This window comes from Heteronotia binoei, chromosome 13 (assembly GCF_032191835.1).
Source record: "Heteronotia binoei isolate CCM8104 ecotype False Entrance Well chromosome 13, APGP_CSIRO_Hbin_v1, whole genome shotgun sequence".
NCBI lineage: Eukaryota > Metazoa > Chordata > Lepidosauria > Squamata > Gekkonidae > Heteronotia > Heteronotia binoei.
In genome coordinates, this window is record NC_083235.1 from 58,738,349 (window position 1) to 58,762,317 (window position 23,969).

Consider the following 23,969-nt stretch of genomic DNA (forward strand, 5'->3'; position numbering starts at 1 on the left):
CTTGGTTCTTGAGGTGGGTATTGCACTATGAGGTTTCCTTTCTCAGATCTTGGTTCTTGGGACACAAAAATGTGGATGGGGGAGGCTGAAAGCAACTATGTTTTGGGGGGACAGAAATCATAAGGATGCAGACATGGATATGAGGAGGCTGAAAGTGAGAATGCTTGGGGAACAGGTATGGTGAAGAAACGTAGGTGTACGGGGGAGGCTGGAAGTGACAATTTTGAGCAGGACACAAAGGCTTAGGGGGAGGCGTGCCTTGACGGGGGAGGCTGGAAGTGACAATTCTTGGAGGGATGCCAAGGTATAGGGGGAGATGTGCATTGATGGGGGAGGACGGAAGTAACAACAATGGAAGTAACTAACACAAAGACACAAGAGGAGGTGTGCACTGACGGGGAAACTGGAAGCTACAGTTCTGAGGAGGACACAGACACTGGAGGAGGTGTGTGTTGACAGGAGGAGGCTGGAAGAAATCATGAGGAGGCATATGTAAGTGAGAGGCTGGAAGGGCCAATTCTGAGTAGGACATGAACACTTAGGAGGAGGTGTTCAAAATTCCCAATAAGATTTGAGGAGAAGGACACTGTTATGTTATCAGCGGAAGTTGCTCATCAAGGTAGGTTGTGCTGTGAGGTGACTATCAGCCCTCTAGGTATGACACAGGTGTTTCATTATGAGGTGGGTGCTGCTTGGGTTGTGGGGGGACCTCAACCAACCCCTGGCAGAGGCAACCATCCTCCCACCCAAGCACAAACAGCCAACCTACGGGTTGCATGCTGAATGACTCAGAGAAGAGTGGGGGAAGGGGGGGAGAAATGGATCCTGGATCTTTACTCCCTCAGGTCCAGAGAAGGGAAGACCAGCAGAGGGAAGTTGACCATGAAAGAGGCCAACTAATTCACCAGGACTGGGTCCACGCATTAAGCAGTGAGGGCTGAAGATGTCTCCCAGGTGGGAGAATACCCACTTACTCTGGACATTGGTGAAGAGGCAGAAAAGGAGGCTCTTGGAAATGCAGGACAGGTTGGCAGACTTGCGTGACCAGTACTTGTAGTGTTTTAGGACAGAAAATGTTCTGCTTGGGACATTTTTCCTTTAAAAATACAAAACAATGACTCTGAGCACCTAATGAGTGCAATTGTGCAGTTTTCTAGCTTCTCAAGTAACAAAATGACAAAGACTGACAGGATGATTTTTCTTGTATGGAAATGTGGCAGAAGTAATGTCAAACTGCTGGTTCTATTAGCACAGCCTTGCAGATAACCCAAGATAATGTCAGACTGAATTAATCCTGCTCTGAAACATACAGGTAAATATATAAGCAGGCTAGTCAAAATTTGTACTTAACTGAAAGAATCAGTTTATATATAGTCAATTTCAATACATAGACTTTTAGTTTAACAAAACATTAAATTTGTGGACAGTCTTGGCAATCTGAATCATGCTTCAGACCAATTTGGCTGGGTTTCTCATACTCCAAGTGAAAGTTGAAAATATTGAAAGGATTTAGCTATTAAAGGATTGAAAGGATTTAGCTATTAAAATAAGAAATTGGTTTCTAATCATCATTGGTTTCTCTGGCAGTTGCAACTAGGGGAAATAATATCTATTCAAACAGAGTCAAAACACAAAACCGAAAGAATCTTAATTACTTCACCTTTAGAATTTACATTGGCAACAATAATTCAATGCTAAACATAAAATGTCCCTTTTATTAAGTGTCAGGGCTCTTTTCCCATTATACGAAAACAATGGCAATAGCAGTAAGCTTCATAACCTTCTAAAGTATTAGTTTACGAACTGTATATTTGGTATAACAGCAAAAATCAGTAATAAATTTTCAGGCCAGCAAAGGTCTTGCAATGTGTAAAATATATGAGCTTGTTTCACCCCTGCATTCAACTCTGCAGTAAAACCCATTAGGACGCTAACTAATTCTATTAATGTTATCATTTAATTAACTTCTCTATTAATTGTACAGGCCATAATAAGGGATAGCAAACAGAACCAGAAAGACTGGATAAGAATGGCACACTCTTTTCAAATAAGTTTCTTTTTTCCCAGTTCATTTTTCTGTACAGCTATACAGCTCCCCAGCCCTGCCCCAGCATTCCCAGTGCCCTACTGGCCCCCTGCGATCATCCCTCTGTGCTATCTCAGCCTCTGTGATATCTCACCTCCAGCTCCTGCTCCCTCTGCAGGGCAAACTGCTTGAAGGATTTAACAATAAGGCCGGCATTGGAGCAATCATATACAAAAATGGAAGGACTGCCCATCCAAGTCTGTAGGTCATATATGGATAATGGGATGTACTGTGTGTAGTTCTGCAAAAGAAACAAAAAGAATGCACAAGACAGTCAATAACCAACAATAAACCTTTTGCCTCTAGTATACAGAACTATTGAACAAGTCATTTCTGGTGTTCCAGCTCCATCCATATCTTATAAATAGTGCTGTGCAACCATTTAGTCTGTTGGAAAATCATACAAGATATCGTAGAAATGATCTAAGATAGCTAGCTCCCCGGAAGTGTCTGAAAACCTGGAAGTGCTGCCCCAGAGCAGCTATTTGAGTGGGGAAGCAAAAAGGACCACTCAAATGGCTGCAAGCCTTCAGAGATCCTGATTGCTGAGAAGGCTTGCAGCTAGTTTAGGTTAACAGGCTAAACTGGCTGCAAGTCTTTTCAGCAATCAGTTTTGCTCCTCTCCCCCTGATTACAAATGGGGGGTGGAGAGTGAAACTGGCCATGAAATGGCTGGAAACCATTTGAATGGTCCCTTTCACTTCCCTCTAGGGACCACTCAAATGGCTGCTAGTCATTTCCTGTTTTGGGTTTGTAGTGTATGGCGTTCGCAGAACGCAACCAGTTCATAATGGCCACGACAGCAGAATGACATCAGTCCACCCCAGCCGCAGAGGTAACTGAGAAACATCCAGGTGCCTCCGCGCTGGGCGCAACGATCCGCCAATCACAGCTTGTGGCGGGAAATACGGCTGGTCGGCATTGGACCGGCCAGCAGGAAGAATAGTCCGGCAACTGTATATATGCGGGATCCGGCCCGCGTGCTCTCTCTCTCCCATCTTGTATTGTACCATGGAATAAACTATGTTGCCCTACGCTCGTCTCCAAGCTTGGTACTTTACAGGGTTACTTCCTGTTTTACCAGAAGTGGTCCAAAATGTCATTTGGGTCCCCACCCATCCCTGGAATGCCCCCAAAAGGCCCCCACTGGAAAGGTAAGGGGACCTGGCTACCCTAAAGCTAGCTCTTGATTAGGTTCATTAGAATACATTTCTTGCATTATAATGGACAGGTTATTGAAATGTTCCATATCTATAACTATGTAATAAGAGAAATAATAAAAACAAACTTTGAAATTCAGAAATGCAAATATATTTCTTTGGAAGGTACTAAACTATCCAGAAAAAAAGCTCCTAATAATCAAATTCATCCACATAATAAAGAAAGGCCAAAGGGGGAAGGGGGGAGGAAGGGGCAGTTGTGTGTCAATCAGAATTAAAAACAATATGACGTATCAGTTCACAGTGAAAAAAACCAGTTATAAAAACAGACCCAGTCCGCTAAGAAATCTTATAGCATAAGTCCTGCTTAACATAAACTTTACCGAAGGCTTGAGGGCAGAGATAACAATGTATGCAAATTTTATTGTACAAGATTTCCATTGCTAGCTTGTTATACAGAAAAATAATTCTTGCTGTTCCCTATAAAAGACTATAACTGAAGACACTGTTCATATGCTTTTTTATAGTAGACAAAATGACTTTATAACAAAATGTATGAAAAGGAAATGCATTATTGCCTGAATGACCGCAAGCAATCTCGCATCTACAAAGCAGAAGGTCCAACAGCAGAACAAAGCTCAACTCTCACTGCCATAGCAAAACAAAAAAACAAAACAAGCTGGCATTCATATTTACATATTTATTTATTTAAAATATTTATATGCCTGCATTTTCTCTCAAGCAACTCAAAACACAAGACAGGCAGCAACAATATAAAAATACAAAAACAATTTTAAAAATGCTATGCAGTTTTGGCGCTACAGAGCCATGTAGCTACTTCCTAAATGATCGACAAAGCTAAGGAAACGAGTGTCTTGGAAACCTCTTTCAAATCAGCTGTTGCTGCTTTTTTCCTTTGCATGGGATGTAATTTCTCTTTGAACAATTAACCACTAACATGCATACTAACTCCTATACAAATCAAAGCAATTTTGAGGGATGTTGCAGTCTCTTCTTATTCCAACACAATGGAATCAAGGGGTAGAGAATTTCTGTGTTGTAGTCCATTAGCATCTCTCTAACTGACTTGCCTTGCTCATCAACTTGGAAATCAAAATTAAACCCCTGGAAGTTATCAGATGAATGGTCTATCTTTTTTACCATGCTACACTGGATTATTACGGTGCTGCAGCAGAAGTAAGTGGAGGGCAAGATAATAACAATAAATGTTTCCTGACACCATCTGAGGTATTACTGTACATCTTTGCCTCTCTCTACCCGAGGCTGGATCTACTGCATCTAAATCAGGTAGCAAGCCTCCAAAAGAACTGGTACCTTTCATCCCCAAATGGCCACCACATGGCAATATAGATTTAGGACAAGGGGAGGAGCACAAAGTAATTCTGTCTCTCATTCTCATACTAAATATGCAGAGAAAACCCACTTTTCATTCCAAATAAATGAACGGAGGTGCACTGCAGATTATTTATTTATTAAGATCCTCTTTATCTGTCAGGCTAAATTAAACATTAAAAGTAGGTTTGCTTCTTAAGGCAGTCCTAAAAGATTAAACCATCCACAAAGGCACTTATACCACAACAAGTACAACATAACAAGAGTAATGAAAAATTAAACATAAGAATAAAAATGAATGAAAGCAATGGGTAGAGAGGAGACGCAAGAGTTGGGTGCAGATCTATATCTGACCAATTTAACTATTAGTTTTAGAATGTTTAATTCCAACTGTGTCATGTTGTCCTTTTATAGTTGGATCCCTGTGGAATTCCAACTCTGCTTACTTAAACAAAGCAACTGAGATCTGGCTTTTTGGCTAAAACAAATCGGGCTGAAATAATACTTCCTGGCAGGCTTATCCTTTTTAATCTATCAGGATATATTATGTTTAATCGCTCATAAATATAGCACTACCAGAAAATGATGGGTGCTTAGATCTCTACAGATCCACTGAAAATTCACAGGTCTTCCACTGAAGGGCAAAGAGATCATCAGCAAAGCCTCTGATCAGAAGTAGCAACTCTATTGCTCAAAAGAAGAGCATGACTATGCAATGTTACCCTTAAGGACATTTCAGGGCCGTTCAACTGTCTCTCAATCCAATTCCTGGCAATGGAATAGCCAATTGGATTTCTATCTGTTGAATAAGAGCAGTACCGGGGGAAATTTGCTTTTATGGATTTGTTGGGTGTCATATACAACAATATAATTTAATTTATATCTGAACCCACAATACTTCAATGGTACATAGCGTGGGCCAGCTGGGGAACGTAAGACAAGAGCAATTTAAATACTTTTAAATAATGCATAAATGCACATGTGTGAACATGTTATAACAGAAGCCATTTCTATTACGGCTATAGCAGGACAAGTGCAGCTTTCAGAAAAATGGCAAAGCCTGCATAAGCTTTATTAGACTATAATAATCCTACCACCCATTTATAGCATACTAATTCAGATTACACTCCCACCACCAACATTATAGCTAACAATTTCTCCATTCAAGAAGTGGGCACCTTCTCATTCTAGAATGGGCTCCTTCTCATAGGCTGATTTATGTACATTCAGAGGCTTACACAGGCAGGAGGTGGCCCATGAGACTGAGCAACAACCACAGCAGTCTTAGACACATCAAAAAACGGGAGGATATTAGAACTGTAAATTATATTCTTCCAAGAGCCAAGCTCTGTCTCCTCACCCACATTAGATGGACAAGTGCAGAGAGCTGGGCAAGCATAACCCAGCACTTCAGGATCAGAAGCAGGAGCTTCTAAGAATCAAGGAGCAGAAGGAAAATCCTGTAAGTCTTTCAGGCTTCCACACGGCTATATGGCAAAGAAAGAATTCCCCCCTCCCCTGCTTGCAAGCTTGGTAAAAGCTCTCTCTCTCTCTGTCTGCAGATATATTGCCTCATTGTTTGGTGATGCCGGCCCTTCTGGTTACAAGAACTTCCTGTAGAGTGGAAGGGTGCAATGCACCAGGTTGTCAAAATATACTGCCTGCTTTTTATATATGTGATTATCACATATAATAGTAGTACTCTTCTATAGTAATTTTCAGTATACAAACTGAATTACAAGTTCTAAACTAATTTATTTTCATAAGCTCCCAGTGATGAACATTTGTCAAAGACGACAAATCGTCCAAGGCTTTGTGTCTGAAATGGGATCTCTATGGAGATTTCCCACAATTCAAACTATACACCCCAGTTGTTATTATTATTATTAATGTAAATCAGGCTCCATAGTAAGAGAGGTGCTAATTTAGTGGAGGGAGGGGCAGAGAACAGAAAACATCTATCAACAAAACACACGATCCCAAAACCAACAAATGAAATAATTTTGGGAAATTTAGGAAAATAAGGTGATAAAAATATAGCATTACCAGCATCTCAGCAATTAAAAACCCCCCAACTAACCCACTAAATAATATGTTTGTCTTAACACAGGTCTCTAAGCAGACCCTCCACTTTCCCCTCATCTCACAGTATCTCAGAGACAGACATCTCAAACCACCATCCCAACATGAACCCTTCCCGTTTTCCACAGAAGTGGAAGATACTGTAACTGCACTTGCCTGCAGTGACAAGTGTTTCTGTACTTTCAGTGTGTGTGGAGGGGGGAGTTAATTCTTCTTTCCTCCTTCCCTCTCTGCAAAGAAAAGAAGTGGTTTCCTTCCTGTGAACTGGGCATTTGCAAAAAGCACCAGCAGTCCTAGCAGGTGTTGCAGCCTCTAACAAAAAAACAAATAGAAAGGGGAAGAAAATACTCCTTCATGGGGAACTTGGGAAAGGAAAGGAAGTTCTTCTCTCTCCCTATTTGGTGGGAAGCAGCAACCACAGAGACAACAATGATTTAAACTCAGGTCCTTTTCTTCTCCATTCACCATGAAGGGGCACAGCTTCTCTCTCCTTTCTGGTTAGATTTTTGTAGGCGGCAACAGCAGTAAGTTCTGGTTCCATCTTCTATAAAAGCTTACCAAATGAGAAACAATGTTCTGTTCCTCATGGTTTCTAGCAACTACAAACAGTCTAGCAAGCCAAGCCCAAATTTGTAGACCACTGGTTAGGAACTTGCTCATTGTTTATCAAGAGGTGACAGCAAAATAGTTCAGACTTAACAAAAATAAAAAGTAGGTTACCTTACTACTTCAATCAAATAGGGGGAGACATACAAAAGCAATACAGCTTGTGCTTGTTTCTTAAATTCAACATGGTCTTAATCCAGGACTTAAACCTATTCTCTACTCATTTGTTTTGTCTTGGACAAGGTGCTCAAACAGGTGGTGGCTACATGGCTTCAAGCAGTCTTATGGGAGATGGATTTATCTAGACTAATTTCAATCTGGGTTCAGGTCTAGAAATAACCTAGGATGTCCAGACTGATTATGTTTGCTATGAGGGTGACAGAAGAGCATGCCTCTATTTATTCTTCTGGCCTTTATGATAGCTCTCCATACCATTGACCAAGATATCCTTCTGAAGAAGCTGGCTATATTGGAACACCATGCTTCAGTGAGTCGGTTCTCAATCTGTCTGGCCAGCTCCAGAGGGTGATTTTGAGGAACTACGCTTGACTCCATGACACTTCTGTTATGAGGCCCCGCAGGATTCCATCTTGACCCCCATGCTATTTAAGATTAAATTGCTAGAAGATCTCATCTGGGGATTTGGAGTAATGTACTATTAATAGAATACCAATCTCTATTTCTCCTAGCTGAGTTGAACAGGTCTCTTGAATTCCTGAACATATGCTTGGAGAAGGTAAAAGGATGTATTGGGCCGAAAAACTGAAGCTCAGTCCAGGGAAAACTGCAGTGGTGCAGATCAAGGACTGAGGAGTCAGCCTGTCATTGAAGAAATTGCACCCCTTCCCCCAGAAAAGGAGCAGGATTGTAATTCAGGTGGTGCTAGATCCTGGCCTGCAGATGGAGGTTCAGGTCTCCCCCATGACCTGTAAACCTTTTTATCAGCTTTAGCTGATATGTCAACTATAATCACCCAATGATTAATTCAATTAGATTTGCATAGGGCCGCCTTTGAAGACTGTCCAGAAACTTCAACTGGTTCAGCACATAGGAGCCAGGCTAAGGATTGTATCACCCATGTTCTGAGAGATCTGAGATGGCTGCTAGAACTCTTCTAGGCAAAACTCAAAGTACTGGTTCTCATAGTTATGGTCCTAAATGGCTTGTGGCTGGGGGATGTGAAGGACAATCTTCTCCTATGCTGCACTGCTCAGGGGGTTGGACTATATTGGCAGCTGTGGATTCTAGTTACACAAGAGCAGGCACTTGAAACAAAAAGTATGAAACCTAGGATTCAGAAGACCAGTGATGACAGCAAATGTTGACTTTGCAAGACAAAGGATGCAACAGTCAACCACATGATCAGTGCCTGCGACTTCCAATTACAAAGATAAAAACTTGGAGCATAATTTACCCAATAACACAACTGTAGGAAAAAAATGAGAAACAGAGTTCCGACCACTGACAATGCAATTCCAGGAGACAGCAGAATAGAAAATAATTTAGAGAGTAGTGACTAAACAACTCCAGGCCTTCCTGGGTGACACATCTATCCTTGACTCATTCCAGTCTTCTTTCTACCATGTCCATGCACTAGTCATCCTCACAGATGACCTCTGGAGACATCTGGATCAGGGTGGGCTGGTGTTGCTGTTACTTCTTAATCTGATGGCAGTTTCAACACAGTCGATTATGATCTGATTCACTGCCTCGTCAATATAGGAGTTTGGGGGGTCTGTCTTACAGTGTTTTTTCTCCTTTCTCTGTGATTGGGGACAGAGAGTGGTGCTTGGTGAGAGAGTCTCCCCATGATACCCACTTGAGTGTGAGTATTATCTCACCAATGCTGTTTAACATCTACATGTGCCCCCTTGCCCAGTTGGTCCAGGGGGTTGGGCTGGGTTGTCATCAGTATGTAGATCTGTTGATGGATGGCTGCCTTGATTCCTTCCCAGAGAACTTAACCAGGCCACTTGAGGCCTTGGCTGAGTGGCTGCACTGGGCTGGTTTAAACTTAATCCATCTAAGACAGAGGTCCTGTACCTGAGGGGGGGTAGAAAGAGTTGAATTGGAAATCAGGCTGCCCACCCTGGATGGTGCAACACTTGTGTCATCCAAGAAGGTGAGAAGCCTGGGGGTGGTCTTGGATGCCTCACTTTTTATGGAGACCCAGGTCACCACAGTGGCCAGATCTGCCTTTTATCATATTTGGCAGATCAGTCAGCTGGCTCCCTACCTCTCCCCCCAGGACTTGGCTACAGTAACCCATGCAATGATCAATTCCAGACTTGATTATTGTAACTCGCTTTAAGGGGTCTTGCCCTTGCTGCTGATCCAGAAACACCAGCTGTTGCAAAATGAGGTGGTGTGCCTGCTGACTATGTCACCTGTGTGGGCACACATTCAGCTGGTGCTATGCCAATTACATTGGCTACCAATCGAGTACCAGATTCATTTCAAGGTAGTGGTATTAACCTTTAAAGCCCTGCATGGCCAGGGATCAACAGACCTGAGGTACCGCCTCTCTTCATACGTGCCCCGGAGAGCTTTGCGATCTGTGGATCAAGACCTACTGGTTGTCCCCAGCCCAAGGGACAACTGCTTAGCCTCAGTCAGAGCTTTCTCTGCCCTGGTCCCAGCCTGGTGGATAATGCTTCTGTCAGAGATTAGGGCTCTGTTGGACTTATTACATTTCTGCATGGTCTGAAAAACGGAGCTGTTCTGCCAGGCCTTTGGCTGAGGCAGCAGCGTCCAATATAATCTTGGCCTCTCCTGCCAAAGCTCACCCTCTTCATGTGGCCCAGACTAAGAAGCTCCAGAGACCACTGGCGCCAGCGGAAAATCTCTGCACATGGATAAATAGTGTTTTAATTTATGCTGTTTTAAACTGTTTTAACAGTTTTACATTTTACTTTTAATATATATTGAAACTTTTTGATACGTTTTAGATTTTGTTTCTGTGATCCGCCCTAAGTCCACTTGTGAGAAGGATGGAATGTAAATCTAAATAAATAAACGGACAAGAGAAGATCACAAAATACCAAGACCTATGGACAAAGTTATAACACCTCTGGGAGAAGGTTACCATCATGCCAGCTATCACTGGAGTCCTTGGTGCAGTGCCCAGAAGTCTCAAGAAGCACCTGGACATTCTGAGAACTGAGAAAATAACACCAGCTCAGCTCCAGAAGACTGTTGCTTGAATCAGCAAGAATCCTGCAACGATACATCTGCAATTCCCAAGAACTTGGCTAGTCCTCAAACTGCAGAACATCATCTACCAGCCAAATATCTGATGATGATACCACCACCACCAAGATTGGTAGCCATGTTAGTTTGTCTGTAGCTGCAGAAAAGAGCAAGAGTCCAGTAGCATCTTAAATACTAACAAAATTTGTGGCAGGGTATGAGCTTCCATGAGTCACCACTGATTTCTTCAGAAGTAAATAGCAGTAGTATTTCAGGAACTTAGCACCAGAACTTTAAAAAGGTAATATGTGATATATACGCATGACCTTTTCCTTCTATTTTTAAAAATTCTGGCATCAAACCATTTTAGAAACACAAATGAATTTAAAGAACAATTTGTTAGCTTTGCAAGATCACCTTCCAAAAAGGAAATTCGGACATGCATATGAACTCTGCATGTGCGCTTTTCTGGATCACAGTCAGCACTTTTATTTGATCTGTACTCACGCAAAGAGCACTGCTCCATAAGGAACATGGAAACCAACCCCCTCAGGAAAAGGGACACGGGAAACTCATAAGAACTTAACCTGGAGGCACAGGAAGAGAGTAAACAAACTGAAGCTCTTAGGTGAAGCATAAGCAACACTGTGTGGTATTTTATTGATTTTCCAGCAAACCTAGAGCAAAGCTGAAACCAGGGGGATTGTGGTCTTCCTTCAATAGCAAATCACACACCTTGTTGAAGACCCATATTTCTCCATTCACTGTTGGCCTGGGGACACCATGTCCATTGTAATGAAAAAGTACTCTTTCTTCCTTGGCATTTCGACGCAATGAGGTACACAGTTTCTTAACTTCATCTACAGTAGGATCGAGGCTCTGCTTGTACCGGGCCTGGTTGATTTAAAAGAAAAAAGTTACTTGGATTTTTACATAAACATTAATATTAACAGTAATTCAAAGCACGTGAGAAACAGGCATATATTAATTTCCCAATATGTATACAAATCAATAACAGATATGACACTTTTAAAGTATATTTTTTACATTATTAAACATTTGAATAATCTGAAGAAGGTAATTTATAAATGTTCACAGGCTGTAAAAGCACCCCTTTCTTCATAATGTATAATCTGTATTCTAGTGTCGGAGGAGCTATCTAGAGTCCTGAACAGTATGAGCTACCTCACAGATTTTTAGCTGTCAGCTCACTCACTTTGTCTTAGCTCAGGAAGGATAACCCCAGAGCACAATAATTTATGCAGTAACTCACAACTTTAATGCTAGTAGCTCACAATTTTAATACCAGTAGCTCACAGTAGAATTTTTGTTTACAAGACTCTGCAGTTTAGAGGGAACATTGATCCTGAAATGTTTGCAGAATAAGACCTTTTAACAATTTAGATCCAGACAATAGGACATTGAACATTAATGAAATCACAGGATTCCAGTATAACAGCTTCTGCAAATGAAAGTTTATTAGAGCTAAAGCTCCTAATTTATTTTAAATTGTCTAGCAGTCTAAGATTGGGATACACAGAGCTATGCTGATGGCTTGTTAATTCAGTCACTTCTTGACTTTTTTTTTTTGTTGGACAGTAAAGTGGATCCAGCACCACCTATTCAGCGGTATACTTCTCTTCAACATGGAGACTCAATTTAGCTATTGTGCAGCAATCATTCTCACTGTTGGCAAGAAAATGCTGATATTTTCCATGAGAACCTGTACAGATACATGACCCTCCACAACCAATTTCTGTATTATTCCAACACCACAACTTCACCATATACTGGAGCTGTCAACAGGCAAGATAGATCTTTCTATAAACCTGAAAAGGGCCACAGCTTTGCAGGAAAATGTGCAATCTAAAAAGGTTAAAAACCTTGGAGGGTTAAAAATCTTTAAAAAGACAGGTTGCTTACCTGTAACTGTAGATCTTCGAGTGGTCATCTGTGCATTCACACTCATGGGATAGTGTGCCTGCGCCGATCCCCGAATCGGTATCTGAAAAGCCCGGGATTTTTTCGCGCTCGGCGCCACTGGGCATGCGCAGGCGTCCCAATGCGCATGCTCACCGGCACCAGCGCGGGGATCCCGCCAGTTCCTTCCTGACCGCTGGAAGCTCCATACTGGAGGGAGACCGTCAGCAGTGGGGAAGGAGGGCGGGTAGTGTGAATGCACAGATGACCACTCGAAGATCTACAGTTACAGGTAAGCAACCTGTCTATCTTCTTCGTGGTCTCTGTGCTTCACACTCATGGGAGATTAGCAAGCAAAGCATACCTGGAGGTGGGAAGACGGTCAACCTGAAGAAACAGCTTGCAGCACAGCAGCTCCCAACCGAGTCCTCTGCTGAGCATGCACGTCCAGCACGTAGTGCTTCATGAAGGCATGCGGAGAAGACCAGGTAGCCGCCTTGCAGACGTCAGAAAGGGACACACCCTTCAGGAATGCCACCGACGTGACCATTGCCCTTGTGGAGTGCCCACGAATGGGCCCAGGTAAAGGCTTCTTCGCCAACAAATAACAAAGTTTAATTGTCTCAGTAAGCCACTTGGAAAGTCTTTGAGACGAAATCTTAGACCCTAACTTGGGGGCAGAGTAGGAGACAAAAAGCTGGTTGTCCTTACGAAAACCCCGTGAGCGATCCAAATAAAACAAGAGGGCACGTTTAACGTCTAACGCATGCAGCCTGCGCTCCTCATCCGAGGAAGGGCTAGGGTAAAACGTGGGTAACCAAACTTCTAAGTTAAGGTGAAATTGGGAAACCACCTTGGGGAGAAAAGTGATGTCTGGAGCTAAAGAGACCCCCGCTTCTCTAAAGGCAAGGTACGGGTAGTCACAGCGCATCGCCGTGAGCTCCCCCGCACGACGTGCCGAGGTAATGGCAACTAAAAATGCAGTCTTCCAAGACAAAAGTTGTAAGGAACATGTTGCCATGGGCTCAAAGGGACGACGAGTCAACTTGTCCAGAACCAGAGTCAAGTCCCACAACTGTGGAGGGGATCTAGAAGGGGGGTGAAGGCGAAACAGCCCCTTCATAAACCTCTTGGAATGAGGGTGAGCGAAAACAGAGTAACCCTCTACTGAAACATGGAAAGCAGAGATAGCTGCCAAATAAACCTTGATGGAAGAGAATACCAGCCCCTCATCCACCAAGGCTAAAAGAAATTCAAAAATTGCCGACAGCCCAACAGAGTCAGGTGGCGTAGGGGAGCCAGCCACAAAGTTACTAAACTTCTTCCACTTCCTCTCGTAAGAGGCACGAGTGGAAGGCTTCCTGCTGCTTTGGAGGACTTGCTGGACCCTGGTGGAAAAACCTACTGGTCGATGAAACACGCCGTCAGCTTCAGGTGAGGCACGTTGTGATGGAGTACGTGCCCGCCCTGGGCCGACAACAGGTCCGGATCTGTCGGGAACTGGTAAAAGACCCCCCTCGACTGCTGGAGCAGGATCGAGAACCAGCTCTGACGGGGCCACCAAGGAGTCACCAGGATGCAACGTGGCTTCTCCTGCACTAACTTGTGGACTACCCTTGTCAGTAAAGGCAAGGGTGGGAACATGTAAAGGAACCAGCCCCCCCACTGAAGTAGGAGTCCATCTCCCAGCGAGGCTGGATCCGCACCTCCCCTGGCACAGAACAAGGGGCACTTCTTGTTCTCCGCTGTGGCGAAGACATCTAACTGTGGGTACCCCCAACGCTGGAACACCGGCTCCAGGAACCGCCATTGCAGCTCCCATTCATGTGGGAGAGCTCCACCCCTGCTGAGAGAGTCCGCCTGAATGTTGAGGACCCCCGGCAGATGTGTTGCCTTCACAAAAATGTCCCACTGGAGGCACTCCGTCCAGAGATCCATCGCTAGCGAGCACAGTCTGCAGGACACCGTCCCCCCGTCTGTTTATATAACACAGGGCAGTGGTATTGTCCGTAAGTAATGCCACAGTCTTCCCTGCTAACAGAGGGCGGAAGGAGCGGAGGGCGAAGTGAACCGCCAGCAGTTCCAGGTAATTTATATGGCACCAACTCAGTTTCGGAGGCCACTGGCCCCCCACACATAGATCTTCCAGGTGAGCTCCCCACCCCCACATGGAAGCATCGGTAGCGATAGTCACGGTAGGGGTTGGTAGATGAAAGGGAGCCCCCTGACAGATGTTGCTCTCCGATCCCCACCATTGCAGAGATTGGATCGTCCCAGGTAGGATGGAAAACCTCTTTCGAGGCGAGTCTCTGAGAGGACGAAAATGGCGTAAGAACCACAGTTGCAGTCCTCTCATTCGCAGCCTTGCGAAACGTAGCACGCTTGTCGTCGCAGCCATCAGCCCCAGCATCCGCTGTAGCTGCTGGGCCGTGCCCCACTGCCGCCTTCGAAGGAGCTGTACCAGATTGATGATGTCCTTTGCTCTCTGCACAGGAAGGAATGCTCGGTGTCGATCTGTATCCAATAGAGCCCCTATGAATTGAACTGTCCTGGATGGAGTAAGATGGGACTTCTCCAGGTTGACCTGCAATCCCAGGGTGTCGAGCAGACGCAGAGTGATGGCAATGTGCATTGTTAAACTCTCCTTCGACTTCGCCACAAGAAGCCAGTCGTCGATGTATGGGAAGACAACCACTCCCTGAAGACGAAGGTGGGCAGCCACCACACTCATCAACTTCATGAACACCCGAGGAGTGGTAGACAGTCCAAACGGCAGGGCCCGGAACTGGAAATGCCGAGCACCTACTGCAAACCTTAGGAAACGCCTGAACGCAGGGTGGATGCTGACATGAAAGTAGGCATCCTTGAGGTCCAGGGTCGCCATCCAATCTCCCTGATTGATGAGAGGCAGGATAGTTTGCAGGGTAGCCATTCTGAACTTCTGGTACAGAATGAATTTGTTCAGACTCCGAAGGTCCATGATAGGCCTCAAGCCCCCGTCCCGTTTGGGGACCAGGAAATAGCGGGAGTAGAAGCCTCCTGTCCTGGCCTCCGGCGGAACTACCTCTATGGCTTGTTTCTGTAGGAGGTTGTTCACCTCCGCCAGCAGAGGTGGGGAAGGGGGAGTGGTAACTACCACGGACTGGTCTGGGGTCTGAACAAACTCTATTTTGTAGCCCTCTTTTACGATGGACAGGGCCCACCTGTCTGTGGAGATCAACTCCCAGGCAGGCAGGAAGGGGCGTAGGCGGATGGAAGAGCCAACAGTGGGAGCGATGACGCGTGCTTGTAGGAAGTCAAACCCCCTGCTTCTGGGGACGAGCCCCCTTAGACTTGTTGGAGGGCTGGGCCCCGTAACGGTTCCTGCCGTTACCAGAGTAGGAGGGTCGTTCAGGCTGTGCAGGCCGGGGACGCCATTGTTCAGGGGAGAACCTCTAGTAGGGTTTCTTGGTCCAGGGCTTAGGCCACTGCTTGGATCTAGAAGTTTTGGGGGTGGATTGGACGCCCAAGTTCTTGGAGGTCTTGACGCTCTTATCGAACTCTTGCAGTGCCGTGTCGGTTGTGGTGCTGAAGAGCCCGTCACCCTCAAAAGGCAGGTCCTCGATGAAGGTTTTTGTGTCTTGGTGGAGTGCCGTAGACCGAAGCCAGGAGTGACGCCTAATGCAGACTGCAGAGGTGATCTGTTTGGCTGAGGCTTCCACCATGTGTTTCGCTGCAGCCAGTTGTTGTCTGGCCACAGCGAGACCTTCTTTCTGCAGCTTGGTTGCAGCGGCCTTTTTGTCCTCACTTAGAGAAGAGAGGAACGGGGCAAGTTGTTCCAACACGGCATATTGATACCTAGCCATGCAGGCTGCATAGTTAGATATTTTTATGCCGAGTGCCCCAGCTGAGTAGACCTTGCGGCCCATTCCGTCGATCTTCCTCCCTTCTTTGTCCAGTGGAGAGGAGTGAACCTTCCTGGCCTTCGAGGAGGAGGAGACTACCACCGAGTTAGGGCGTGGATGGGTGAATAGAAATTCAGCCCCTGTCTCCTGGACCCTGTACATGTGGTCCAGCCGTTTGGATGACACCGGCGTCGAAGAAGGTTTGCTCCAAGGTGCCTTGACCACTTGAAGGATCACCTTGGTAACCGGTAGAGCGACCGCAGTGGACGTGTTCTTCTGCATTATATCGAACACGTTGTCGTCCACTACGGGTTCTGGCTGGGTCACGGGTAGTCGGAGGGTGGCAGTGATGCGTTTCACGAGGTCCCCATAAGACTTTAGATCCTCCGAGGGCGAAATCGGGAGATCCTCAGCCGTCTGGGAGACCGGTGAAGGCTCTAAGTCCTGGAGTTCGCCGTCCGACTCCGATGAAGAGTCTTGATGGGTGGAATGCTCTGACAGGATCGGGGTCGACTCTCGCGGTGGCAGCTGGACCGGCAGTGGTCTACATGGAGTTTCAACCGGAACCAACTGTCGATCCGGGGGGACCGACACCGAAGCCGACGCCTTCCTGGATCGGTGCGAGACCCTCAACATGGAGGAATATTCCGATGCTCGCTCCCAGTCCTGGTAGTCCTCCGGGTACCAATGACAGGAGTCGTACCGAGAGTAGGGCGGTTGCCGCCTGCGTTGCTCCCATGGTGGTATCGGGAAGCGTTGAGGTGCATGAAACGGCTCCGGTTCACGTCTGTCCCGGGGTCTGAGCAGGACCGACGGGACTATCGGTGCCGACGGTTCCACCTCCGAGGCCGATTCGCTAGCCGACCGCCGACAGGACCCAGAAGATGACGAGCGTTGGGTCAGGTCGATCTCCTGCTCCTGCTCCGATGCCGACAGACGCTGCTGACTCACAGGGCTTCGGCGTGGAGAGGCCAAGATCTTCCTCGGCGGTATAGGGATCGCCGACGCCGGTGTACTGACCGATGGGGAAGGAGTGCGGGGTCGCTTCCGCTTCTCCTTTGATTTCGCCTTCTTAGGAGCTCGGGTCCCCGAGTCCTCTCGGTGTTTCTTAGCGGGCGTATCCACTGAGCCCTCGCGGGAACGTTTTGTGGAGCCACGCTCTTCCGGCGGATCGGTCAAAGTCAGTATCGGAGCAGCATCGGCCGATGCAAGCTCCTGTGCCGGGGCGTCGGTCGATTTCGGTACCGATGACTCCATCGGTCTACGAGGGCGAAGCGCCGATTCGGTGAGCACCGCCGATAAACGAGCCGCCCGATTTTTTCTGGTCTGCTTCGAAAAGCGGAGACAGTGCGGACAGGATTCAACTCGGTGCGCTTCTCCCAGGCACAACAGGCACAGGGAATGGCCGTCCGGAGGGGCGATCTTCTTTCCACAAGCACAGCAGCGCTTGAAAACCCCCCAGCGACTTTCCATAGAAAGAAGCCGCAGAAAAAAACTACTCAGAATGATCTGAGAGAAAAACGGGGGAAAGCGGGAGCGAAGCACCCCAAGGGGCAGTTCGCCAGACAAACAAAGAACGCTTTTTTTTTTTTACACTAACACTAACTATACTAAACTATTAATTTAACTAACTAACTAACAACTATAAACGGGCTAAGACGAGAAAAAGGCAAAGCCAAGGATTCTCACCGACCGGGGAAACGGAAAGGAAAACCTCTCAGCGCAGCGGTCAGAAAGGAACTGGCGGGATCCCCGCGCTGGCGCCGGTGAGCATGCGCATTGGGACGCCTGCGCATGCCCAGTGGCGCCGAGCGCAAAAAAATCCCGGGCTTTTCAGATACCGATTCGGGGATCGGCGCAGGCGCACTATCCCATGAGTGTGAAGCACAGAGACCACGAAGAAGATCAATAAAAGAAGCATGTGCAGCTTTAAGCAACAGATTAAAGATCAGTGACTGTTGCTAGAGAACCACAGTGTCCATTCCAGGCCTATTTTGGCCTTTGAGGGAGGACCCATCAGGGCTAGGATATATGATGTCAGCTGCAGGTTGGGAAATTTCTGGAGATACTTTGGCAGAGTCTGAGGAGGTCAGTGTTTGGAGAGGAGAGAGGCCTCAGCTGAATATAATGCCATAGAGCCCACCCTCCAAAGCAGCCATTTTCTTCAAGGGGACAAATCTCTGTCATCTGGAGCCCAGTTGTAATTATACCCTGCTGAAGTAGCTTCCCTCCCCAAACCCTGACCTTCTAAGGCCCCACTCTGAAATCACCAGGAATTTCCCAACTTGGGGCTGGCAGCCCAAAAGAGAATTTATCTCTATACCTAGGAGGTCCATTGTGATTCCAAGAGATCTCTAAGCCATAAACCCTAGAATGAGGGAATGAAGCAGGAAAAGGAGAAAGGCTATGGGGTTTCAGGAAAGAGAAAGAAGAAACAGTGAGGGAGGAAGAAGGAAGATGCCTACTGCAAGTCCTTGCAAATTCCAACTTATTATCATCTATGTGAGCATCTTCTGGCTTTGAACAGCATTGGTTTTGCTATAGAACCACAGATCTAGGGCTGGTGATGGGAGTCAGCGAACTAGGTGATTGTCTAAGGCGTCAGGTCTCAGCAGGGGTGGAAGGTGAGTGTCCCCTCCCTGCTCATGCCATCCCTGAGCCTCCAGCTCATTTTTTCTCGACTCTGAGGGATCAGAGAAGCTCCCTCGATCCCTCAGAGCTGAGAAAGAGCAGTGCTTCCCTTCCCTAGGGTCCTCCAAGGGAGCTAGGGAAGCGAAGCACCGAGTTCTTTCGGCTCTGAGGGATCAGAGCTCCCCTGATCCCTCAGAGCCAAGAAAGAGCGGCGCTTCCCTTCCCCAGTGTCCTCCAAGAGTGCTGGGGAAGTGAAGCACCGAGTTCTTTTGGCTCTGAGGGATCAGAGGAGCTCCTCAGATCCCCTAGAGCCAACAAACAGCAGCGCTTCCCTTCCCCAGTGTCCTCTGAGGGCGCTGGGGAAGTGAAGCGCCAAGTTCTTTTGGCTCTGATGGATCAGAGGAACTTCTCTGATCCCTCAAGAGCTGATGAACAATGGCACTTCTATTCCCCAGCGTCCTTCAAGGGAAGAAAAGTAGCTGCAGAAGGGAAGCATCGAGTGCCCGGCATGATGATGCCACCTCTGAGTGACGTCATCAAACCACGCACGCACTAAAACTTTTCTCGGGGGGGGGGCATGTTGGGCTTCTGCCTCAGGCGCCGGAACCCCATGAGCTGGGCCTGCACAAATCTGTCGTTTGTCTTAAGCAAAGATCAGTGAGAAGCAATTGATAAAAGAGTGACTTTTTGTAGTGTGAAACTGTCTCTGGCAACCGGGGGCATCCTGGCAGAGAACTGGATGTATGTTTCATCATATGCTTTGGCTATGTTCCCTCCTAACTTTTAAGCTGCAAACAGAAATCCATTGTCAATATCCAGGATATATATATTTGCAGACAAACAGCAAAACTGCCAGAAATTGGTTGGTGATTTTCCAAACAGGACAATTTTGGTTTTCCTTGGTTTTTATATAAGAGTATCTGCAGCCAAGAAAATAACAAGTTTATTAGTTATCATTATCATTAAATGAGGAAATGTTTATGACCATTATTCGGCAGTCGCTCTCATGAGATGACCCATTACCATTACATTTACTGAAAGCCTCAGCTTCCAGTCCTCCCCTCACAAGACATGGAATGTTCCATGATTATAAAATACCATTATACAATAAGATACAATTAAAACACATTAGATAAATAAGTTAATTAAAATCACTACGAATTAAAAGGTACAGTGTGTGTATGTATATATGTATGTGTATATATGTATGTGTGTATATACCTCCCCTGGCAATTGCTTCCACCAGTGGGGGGCCATTATTGAGAAGGCCTGTTCTCTCGTTGTTCTCAGTTTGGCCTCCCTTGGTCCAGGGATCTTCAGAAGATTTTTAAAACTAGATCTCAGTGCTCTCTGGGGGATATATGGAGAGAGGCGGTCCCTAAGGTAGACAGGTCCTCGGCCATATAGGGCTTTAAAGGTAATAACCAGCACAATGGCAACAATCAAAACACACAGCTGGAGGAGATTTGGAGAGACAGACTAACAGCGTCTCTGAGTTACTTTTCAACGTGGATTAATAGACTGAGTTATTTGGTAGAGGAAAAATGGCATTCCTAAGCGAAATGTTTTATAAAAAAGATATAATGGTTACCATAACTTCTCTAAAGCAAGATCTTGGTTCGTTAACAGAGTTGATAAAAAAGCAAATGAGAGCTTTTATGTTGAAAGCTAGCGAAATCTCAAATCTACATGAGCAGAGTGTTAAAGAGATCTCAGTGACATCTGTGGAATTGGAAATGGAGAGTGATCTGCTGGGAAACAAACAGAAGAAAACCAAAATGGAATCTTATTGTGCAGTTAATCAAGACTGATGGAAGTTTTTTCAAGAGGAACAAGTGGCGTGGGATCCTTACTATTTTTACCGAGAGGGACGACTGCACTAAGGAGGGAGAAGGTACATCTCAGTAAAAAAATCAAGACGTGGAAAACTTTCAGGAAGAAGGGTCTTTGAACTGTTTCTCTCTCTGTGGGTAATTGGATATGAAATTTCAACTAGAACTGACATGCGATTTTAAAAGGTCAAGTGAGATTTTTGGGTCATATTAAGTTGTTCCTCCAAGAGCAATATGGATATAAGAGTTAAAGGATTGAAAAGTTTTGAAAAGAATTTAAAATAAATAAATAGTTAACTTGGATCAATTTTTAAGAAGTCAGACAACACAATTATTCTGTAATCTGGTAGATCTGCTCTTAATATGTTTGTTTGGAGAAATTGTTTATACTGAGACAGATAAATTACTATGTTTTTTTCTGCTTATTACTTTTTTCTCTCTCTACATTTTATGATATTTTAAATCTGATTTTTTTTCTTTCCGTTTGAAATAAGTAAGTTAGAAGGATAAAGATATTTGTTTCTTAATTACAACATTGTTAAGGAGAGCCAGTTTGGTGTAGTGGTCAAGTGTGTGGACTCTTACCTGGGAGAACCGGGTTTGATTCCCCAATCCTCCACTTGCAGCTGCTAGCATGGCCTTGGGTCAGCCATTGCTCTGGCAGAGGTTGTCCTTGAAAGGGCAGCTGCTGTGAGAGCCCTCTCCAGCCCCACCCACCTCACAGGGTGTCTGTTGTGGGGGAGGAAGGTAAAGGAGATTGTGAGCTGCTCTGAGACTCTTCGGAGTGGAGGGCGGGATATAAATCCAATATCTTCTTCTTCTTCTTCTTAAAATAACAAGTTAGTCTGTATTTTTAATATGGTTAAGCTTAGCTAGTTAGTTCTGTGTTGAGACTTCTCTGACTTTTTTATACTTATATGTGCTGAAGAAGAATAGTTTAGACTTGTATTTTAACTAATAGTTTAGTAAAAAGTGTATAATGAAAGATAAAGATAGTAAAATACAAGGGGAAAATTTAATACTTGCAGGTAGAAAGAACTGGATATTTCATTTGGAGGTAGAAATGTAACTGATATATAGAAAACTATATCGACCTGGAGAAAGCCTGTCCTCTCTCTGCAGGTAAACCTAAAGCTTCAGACGGCTTTCTGATGTGGTGAGACTTACGGTACTTAGGAATTTTATAACCTAGCTAAGCAGAGTGGGTTATCTACAGTCATAAAATTATATTAGGGTATGTTGTGAGCTTGTTATTTTCTGTATTTTTAGAAAAATGAAGTGCTTGGTCATATGTGAACAAGCCCTCTGACTGTATGCTGCTTCATCCCCTCTGCATTTGTAGTCAATTAGTGACTTCCCCTTAGTCAATTAGTCAATTAGTGACTTCCCCTTTAATGCAAACCATACAGCTTGACATCTTTTAACTATGGTTTGCAAACTGGGTTTGACGCACCACAAAATTTGCACTTTTGTTATAGCTCTCACAGAAATGGAAATGCAAGAAAAAGACCACGTTAGATCCTTGCACTAAGTCAAATTTATGTATCTGCACTTGTGTTTCCCTTGAGCAAGACCTTGTGCAATGCAACAAATTTCTGGATATACAAGTACTTTTGGAGGAAACTGCTCGCAGTTGCACAAGAACTTGAGCAAGCAGAAGTAGTACAAGTCTATTTTCATTTGTGAAATAATGGATCCAAGCCACTGATTGACTCAAAACATTTAAGAGGAAGTGCATAAGGTTTGTTAACACCACACCAAACCTCTAAAAACAGGTGATGTCATTTTGCACACACACTGACAAAATGTCATGTACAAATCACACTTAAATGAATGACACCTAGCAAAACCAAATACACATGCAAAGCCAAGCAAAATGCAAACCTTCTCCTGTTTGGGGAAATACTGTGAGCAGAGGACAGCTTTTGGTCTGTTCCTGTTCACAGATCTTTCCTGCAAAGTAAATATAAATGTTCCACTCCAATGTCATGTTTTTCATGTATGGATGAAAATCAGCTTCTTTACATTGGCTCAAAGCAAAATGCTCACATAAACCCAATAATTTTACATGAGAGTTTTAGTCACGAGTGGAATCAAATATCGATTAATATCTACTAGACATGACCCAATCAACAAATTGTGATTTGTGGATGAATTGGACTGATTAGTTGTTCATGCAGAACCAGTTTGAGCATTGGTGCGTCATTTGGTTCATTTTTGCAGTTTGTTTTCCCAGACAGCCTGGCGCTGATTCAATCAATTCCTAAGCAACACTGGGAGTGGACTTCTGGGGGCCCTAGAAACAACCATAGCAGTTGTCCATAGCTTGATAGGCAGTTTCGGAAACCAATCACTGAGCTCCCATTCTGCAGCAAGAAGAGTTTGTTGTTGTGAGAGAAGAAGCTGAGCTTTCCTGGGACACTTGCTTTGGGGGGGCTATAATTCAGATATTCCACATCCAATATTTGCCAAACATGGAGAGCAGGCGGAGGAAAGCTTGCTGAAGACTCCCAGTGTTTTATACCTCCCAAACAAAATGAACCAATGAACCACAAACTGGTTCAGAAATCAAACAAATCATGAAACAAAATGAACCATGCCTAATGTCTACATTAAACGGCTTTACATTGAACAAATTGCTGAGGGAGGGAGGGAGGGAGGGAGGGAGGGAGGGAGGGAGGGAGGGAGGAAGGAAGGAAGGAAGGAAGGAAGGAAGGAAGGAAGGAAGGAAGGAAGGAAGGAAGGAAGGAAGGAAGGAAGGAAGGAAGGAAGGAAGGAAGGAAGGAAGTTAGTTCTATTTCACACTGATACACAGAGCATTTTCCACGTTTTGGCAAACAAATGAACTAGCACATTTTATTATATCATGGTTCCGGTAACCTTTCAGTATACATTTTGTTTTCAGGTTTTTGTACTATTACAGGAATACAAGCATGGTGGTCCTTAGCATTTCAAGATGTTCAGAGAAAACTGTAACTTGCAGTGCAATATTTCATCTATGTTTATGAGCAAGGGACAAACAACTGCAAGAAAGATGTCAATGATTCTCACTTAAGAATGTTGTTCACAGTAGACTGCATTAGAGCAAGCACGGCCTTCCATCTCACTCTCATATCTTACAGTGCTGTTATGAAGGTGCTGATTTGCAAAATGTACATCCTAAATCACATTCTGCCTGTTGGCACATTTACAAGACACTTTAACCAAGCCCTCAAATGGTAGGCAA

At 45.0% G+C, this 23,969-nt stretch overlaps 1 protein-coding gene across 3 annotated transcripts in view; it reads right to left on the reverse strand.

The window, feature by feature from the left end:
* Positions 1-23,969, reverse strand: part of RPTOR (regulatory associated protein of MTOR complex 1) — a 538,471-nt gene that overhangs the window by 335,688 nt on the left and 178,814 nt on the right. For all 3 annotated transcript variants that reach the window (XM_060251925.1, XM_060251924.1, XM_060251923.1), the window contains exons 4-5: positions 11,212-11,370; positions 2,181-2,327 (exon numbers count right to left, since the gene is read on the reverse strand). In XM_060251925.1, the coding sequence (XP_060107908.1) occupies positions 2,181-2,327; positions 11,212-11,370 (306 nt within the window). The remainder of the gene's footprint in view (positions 1-2,180; positions 2,328-11,211; positions 11,371-23,969) is intronic.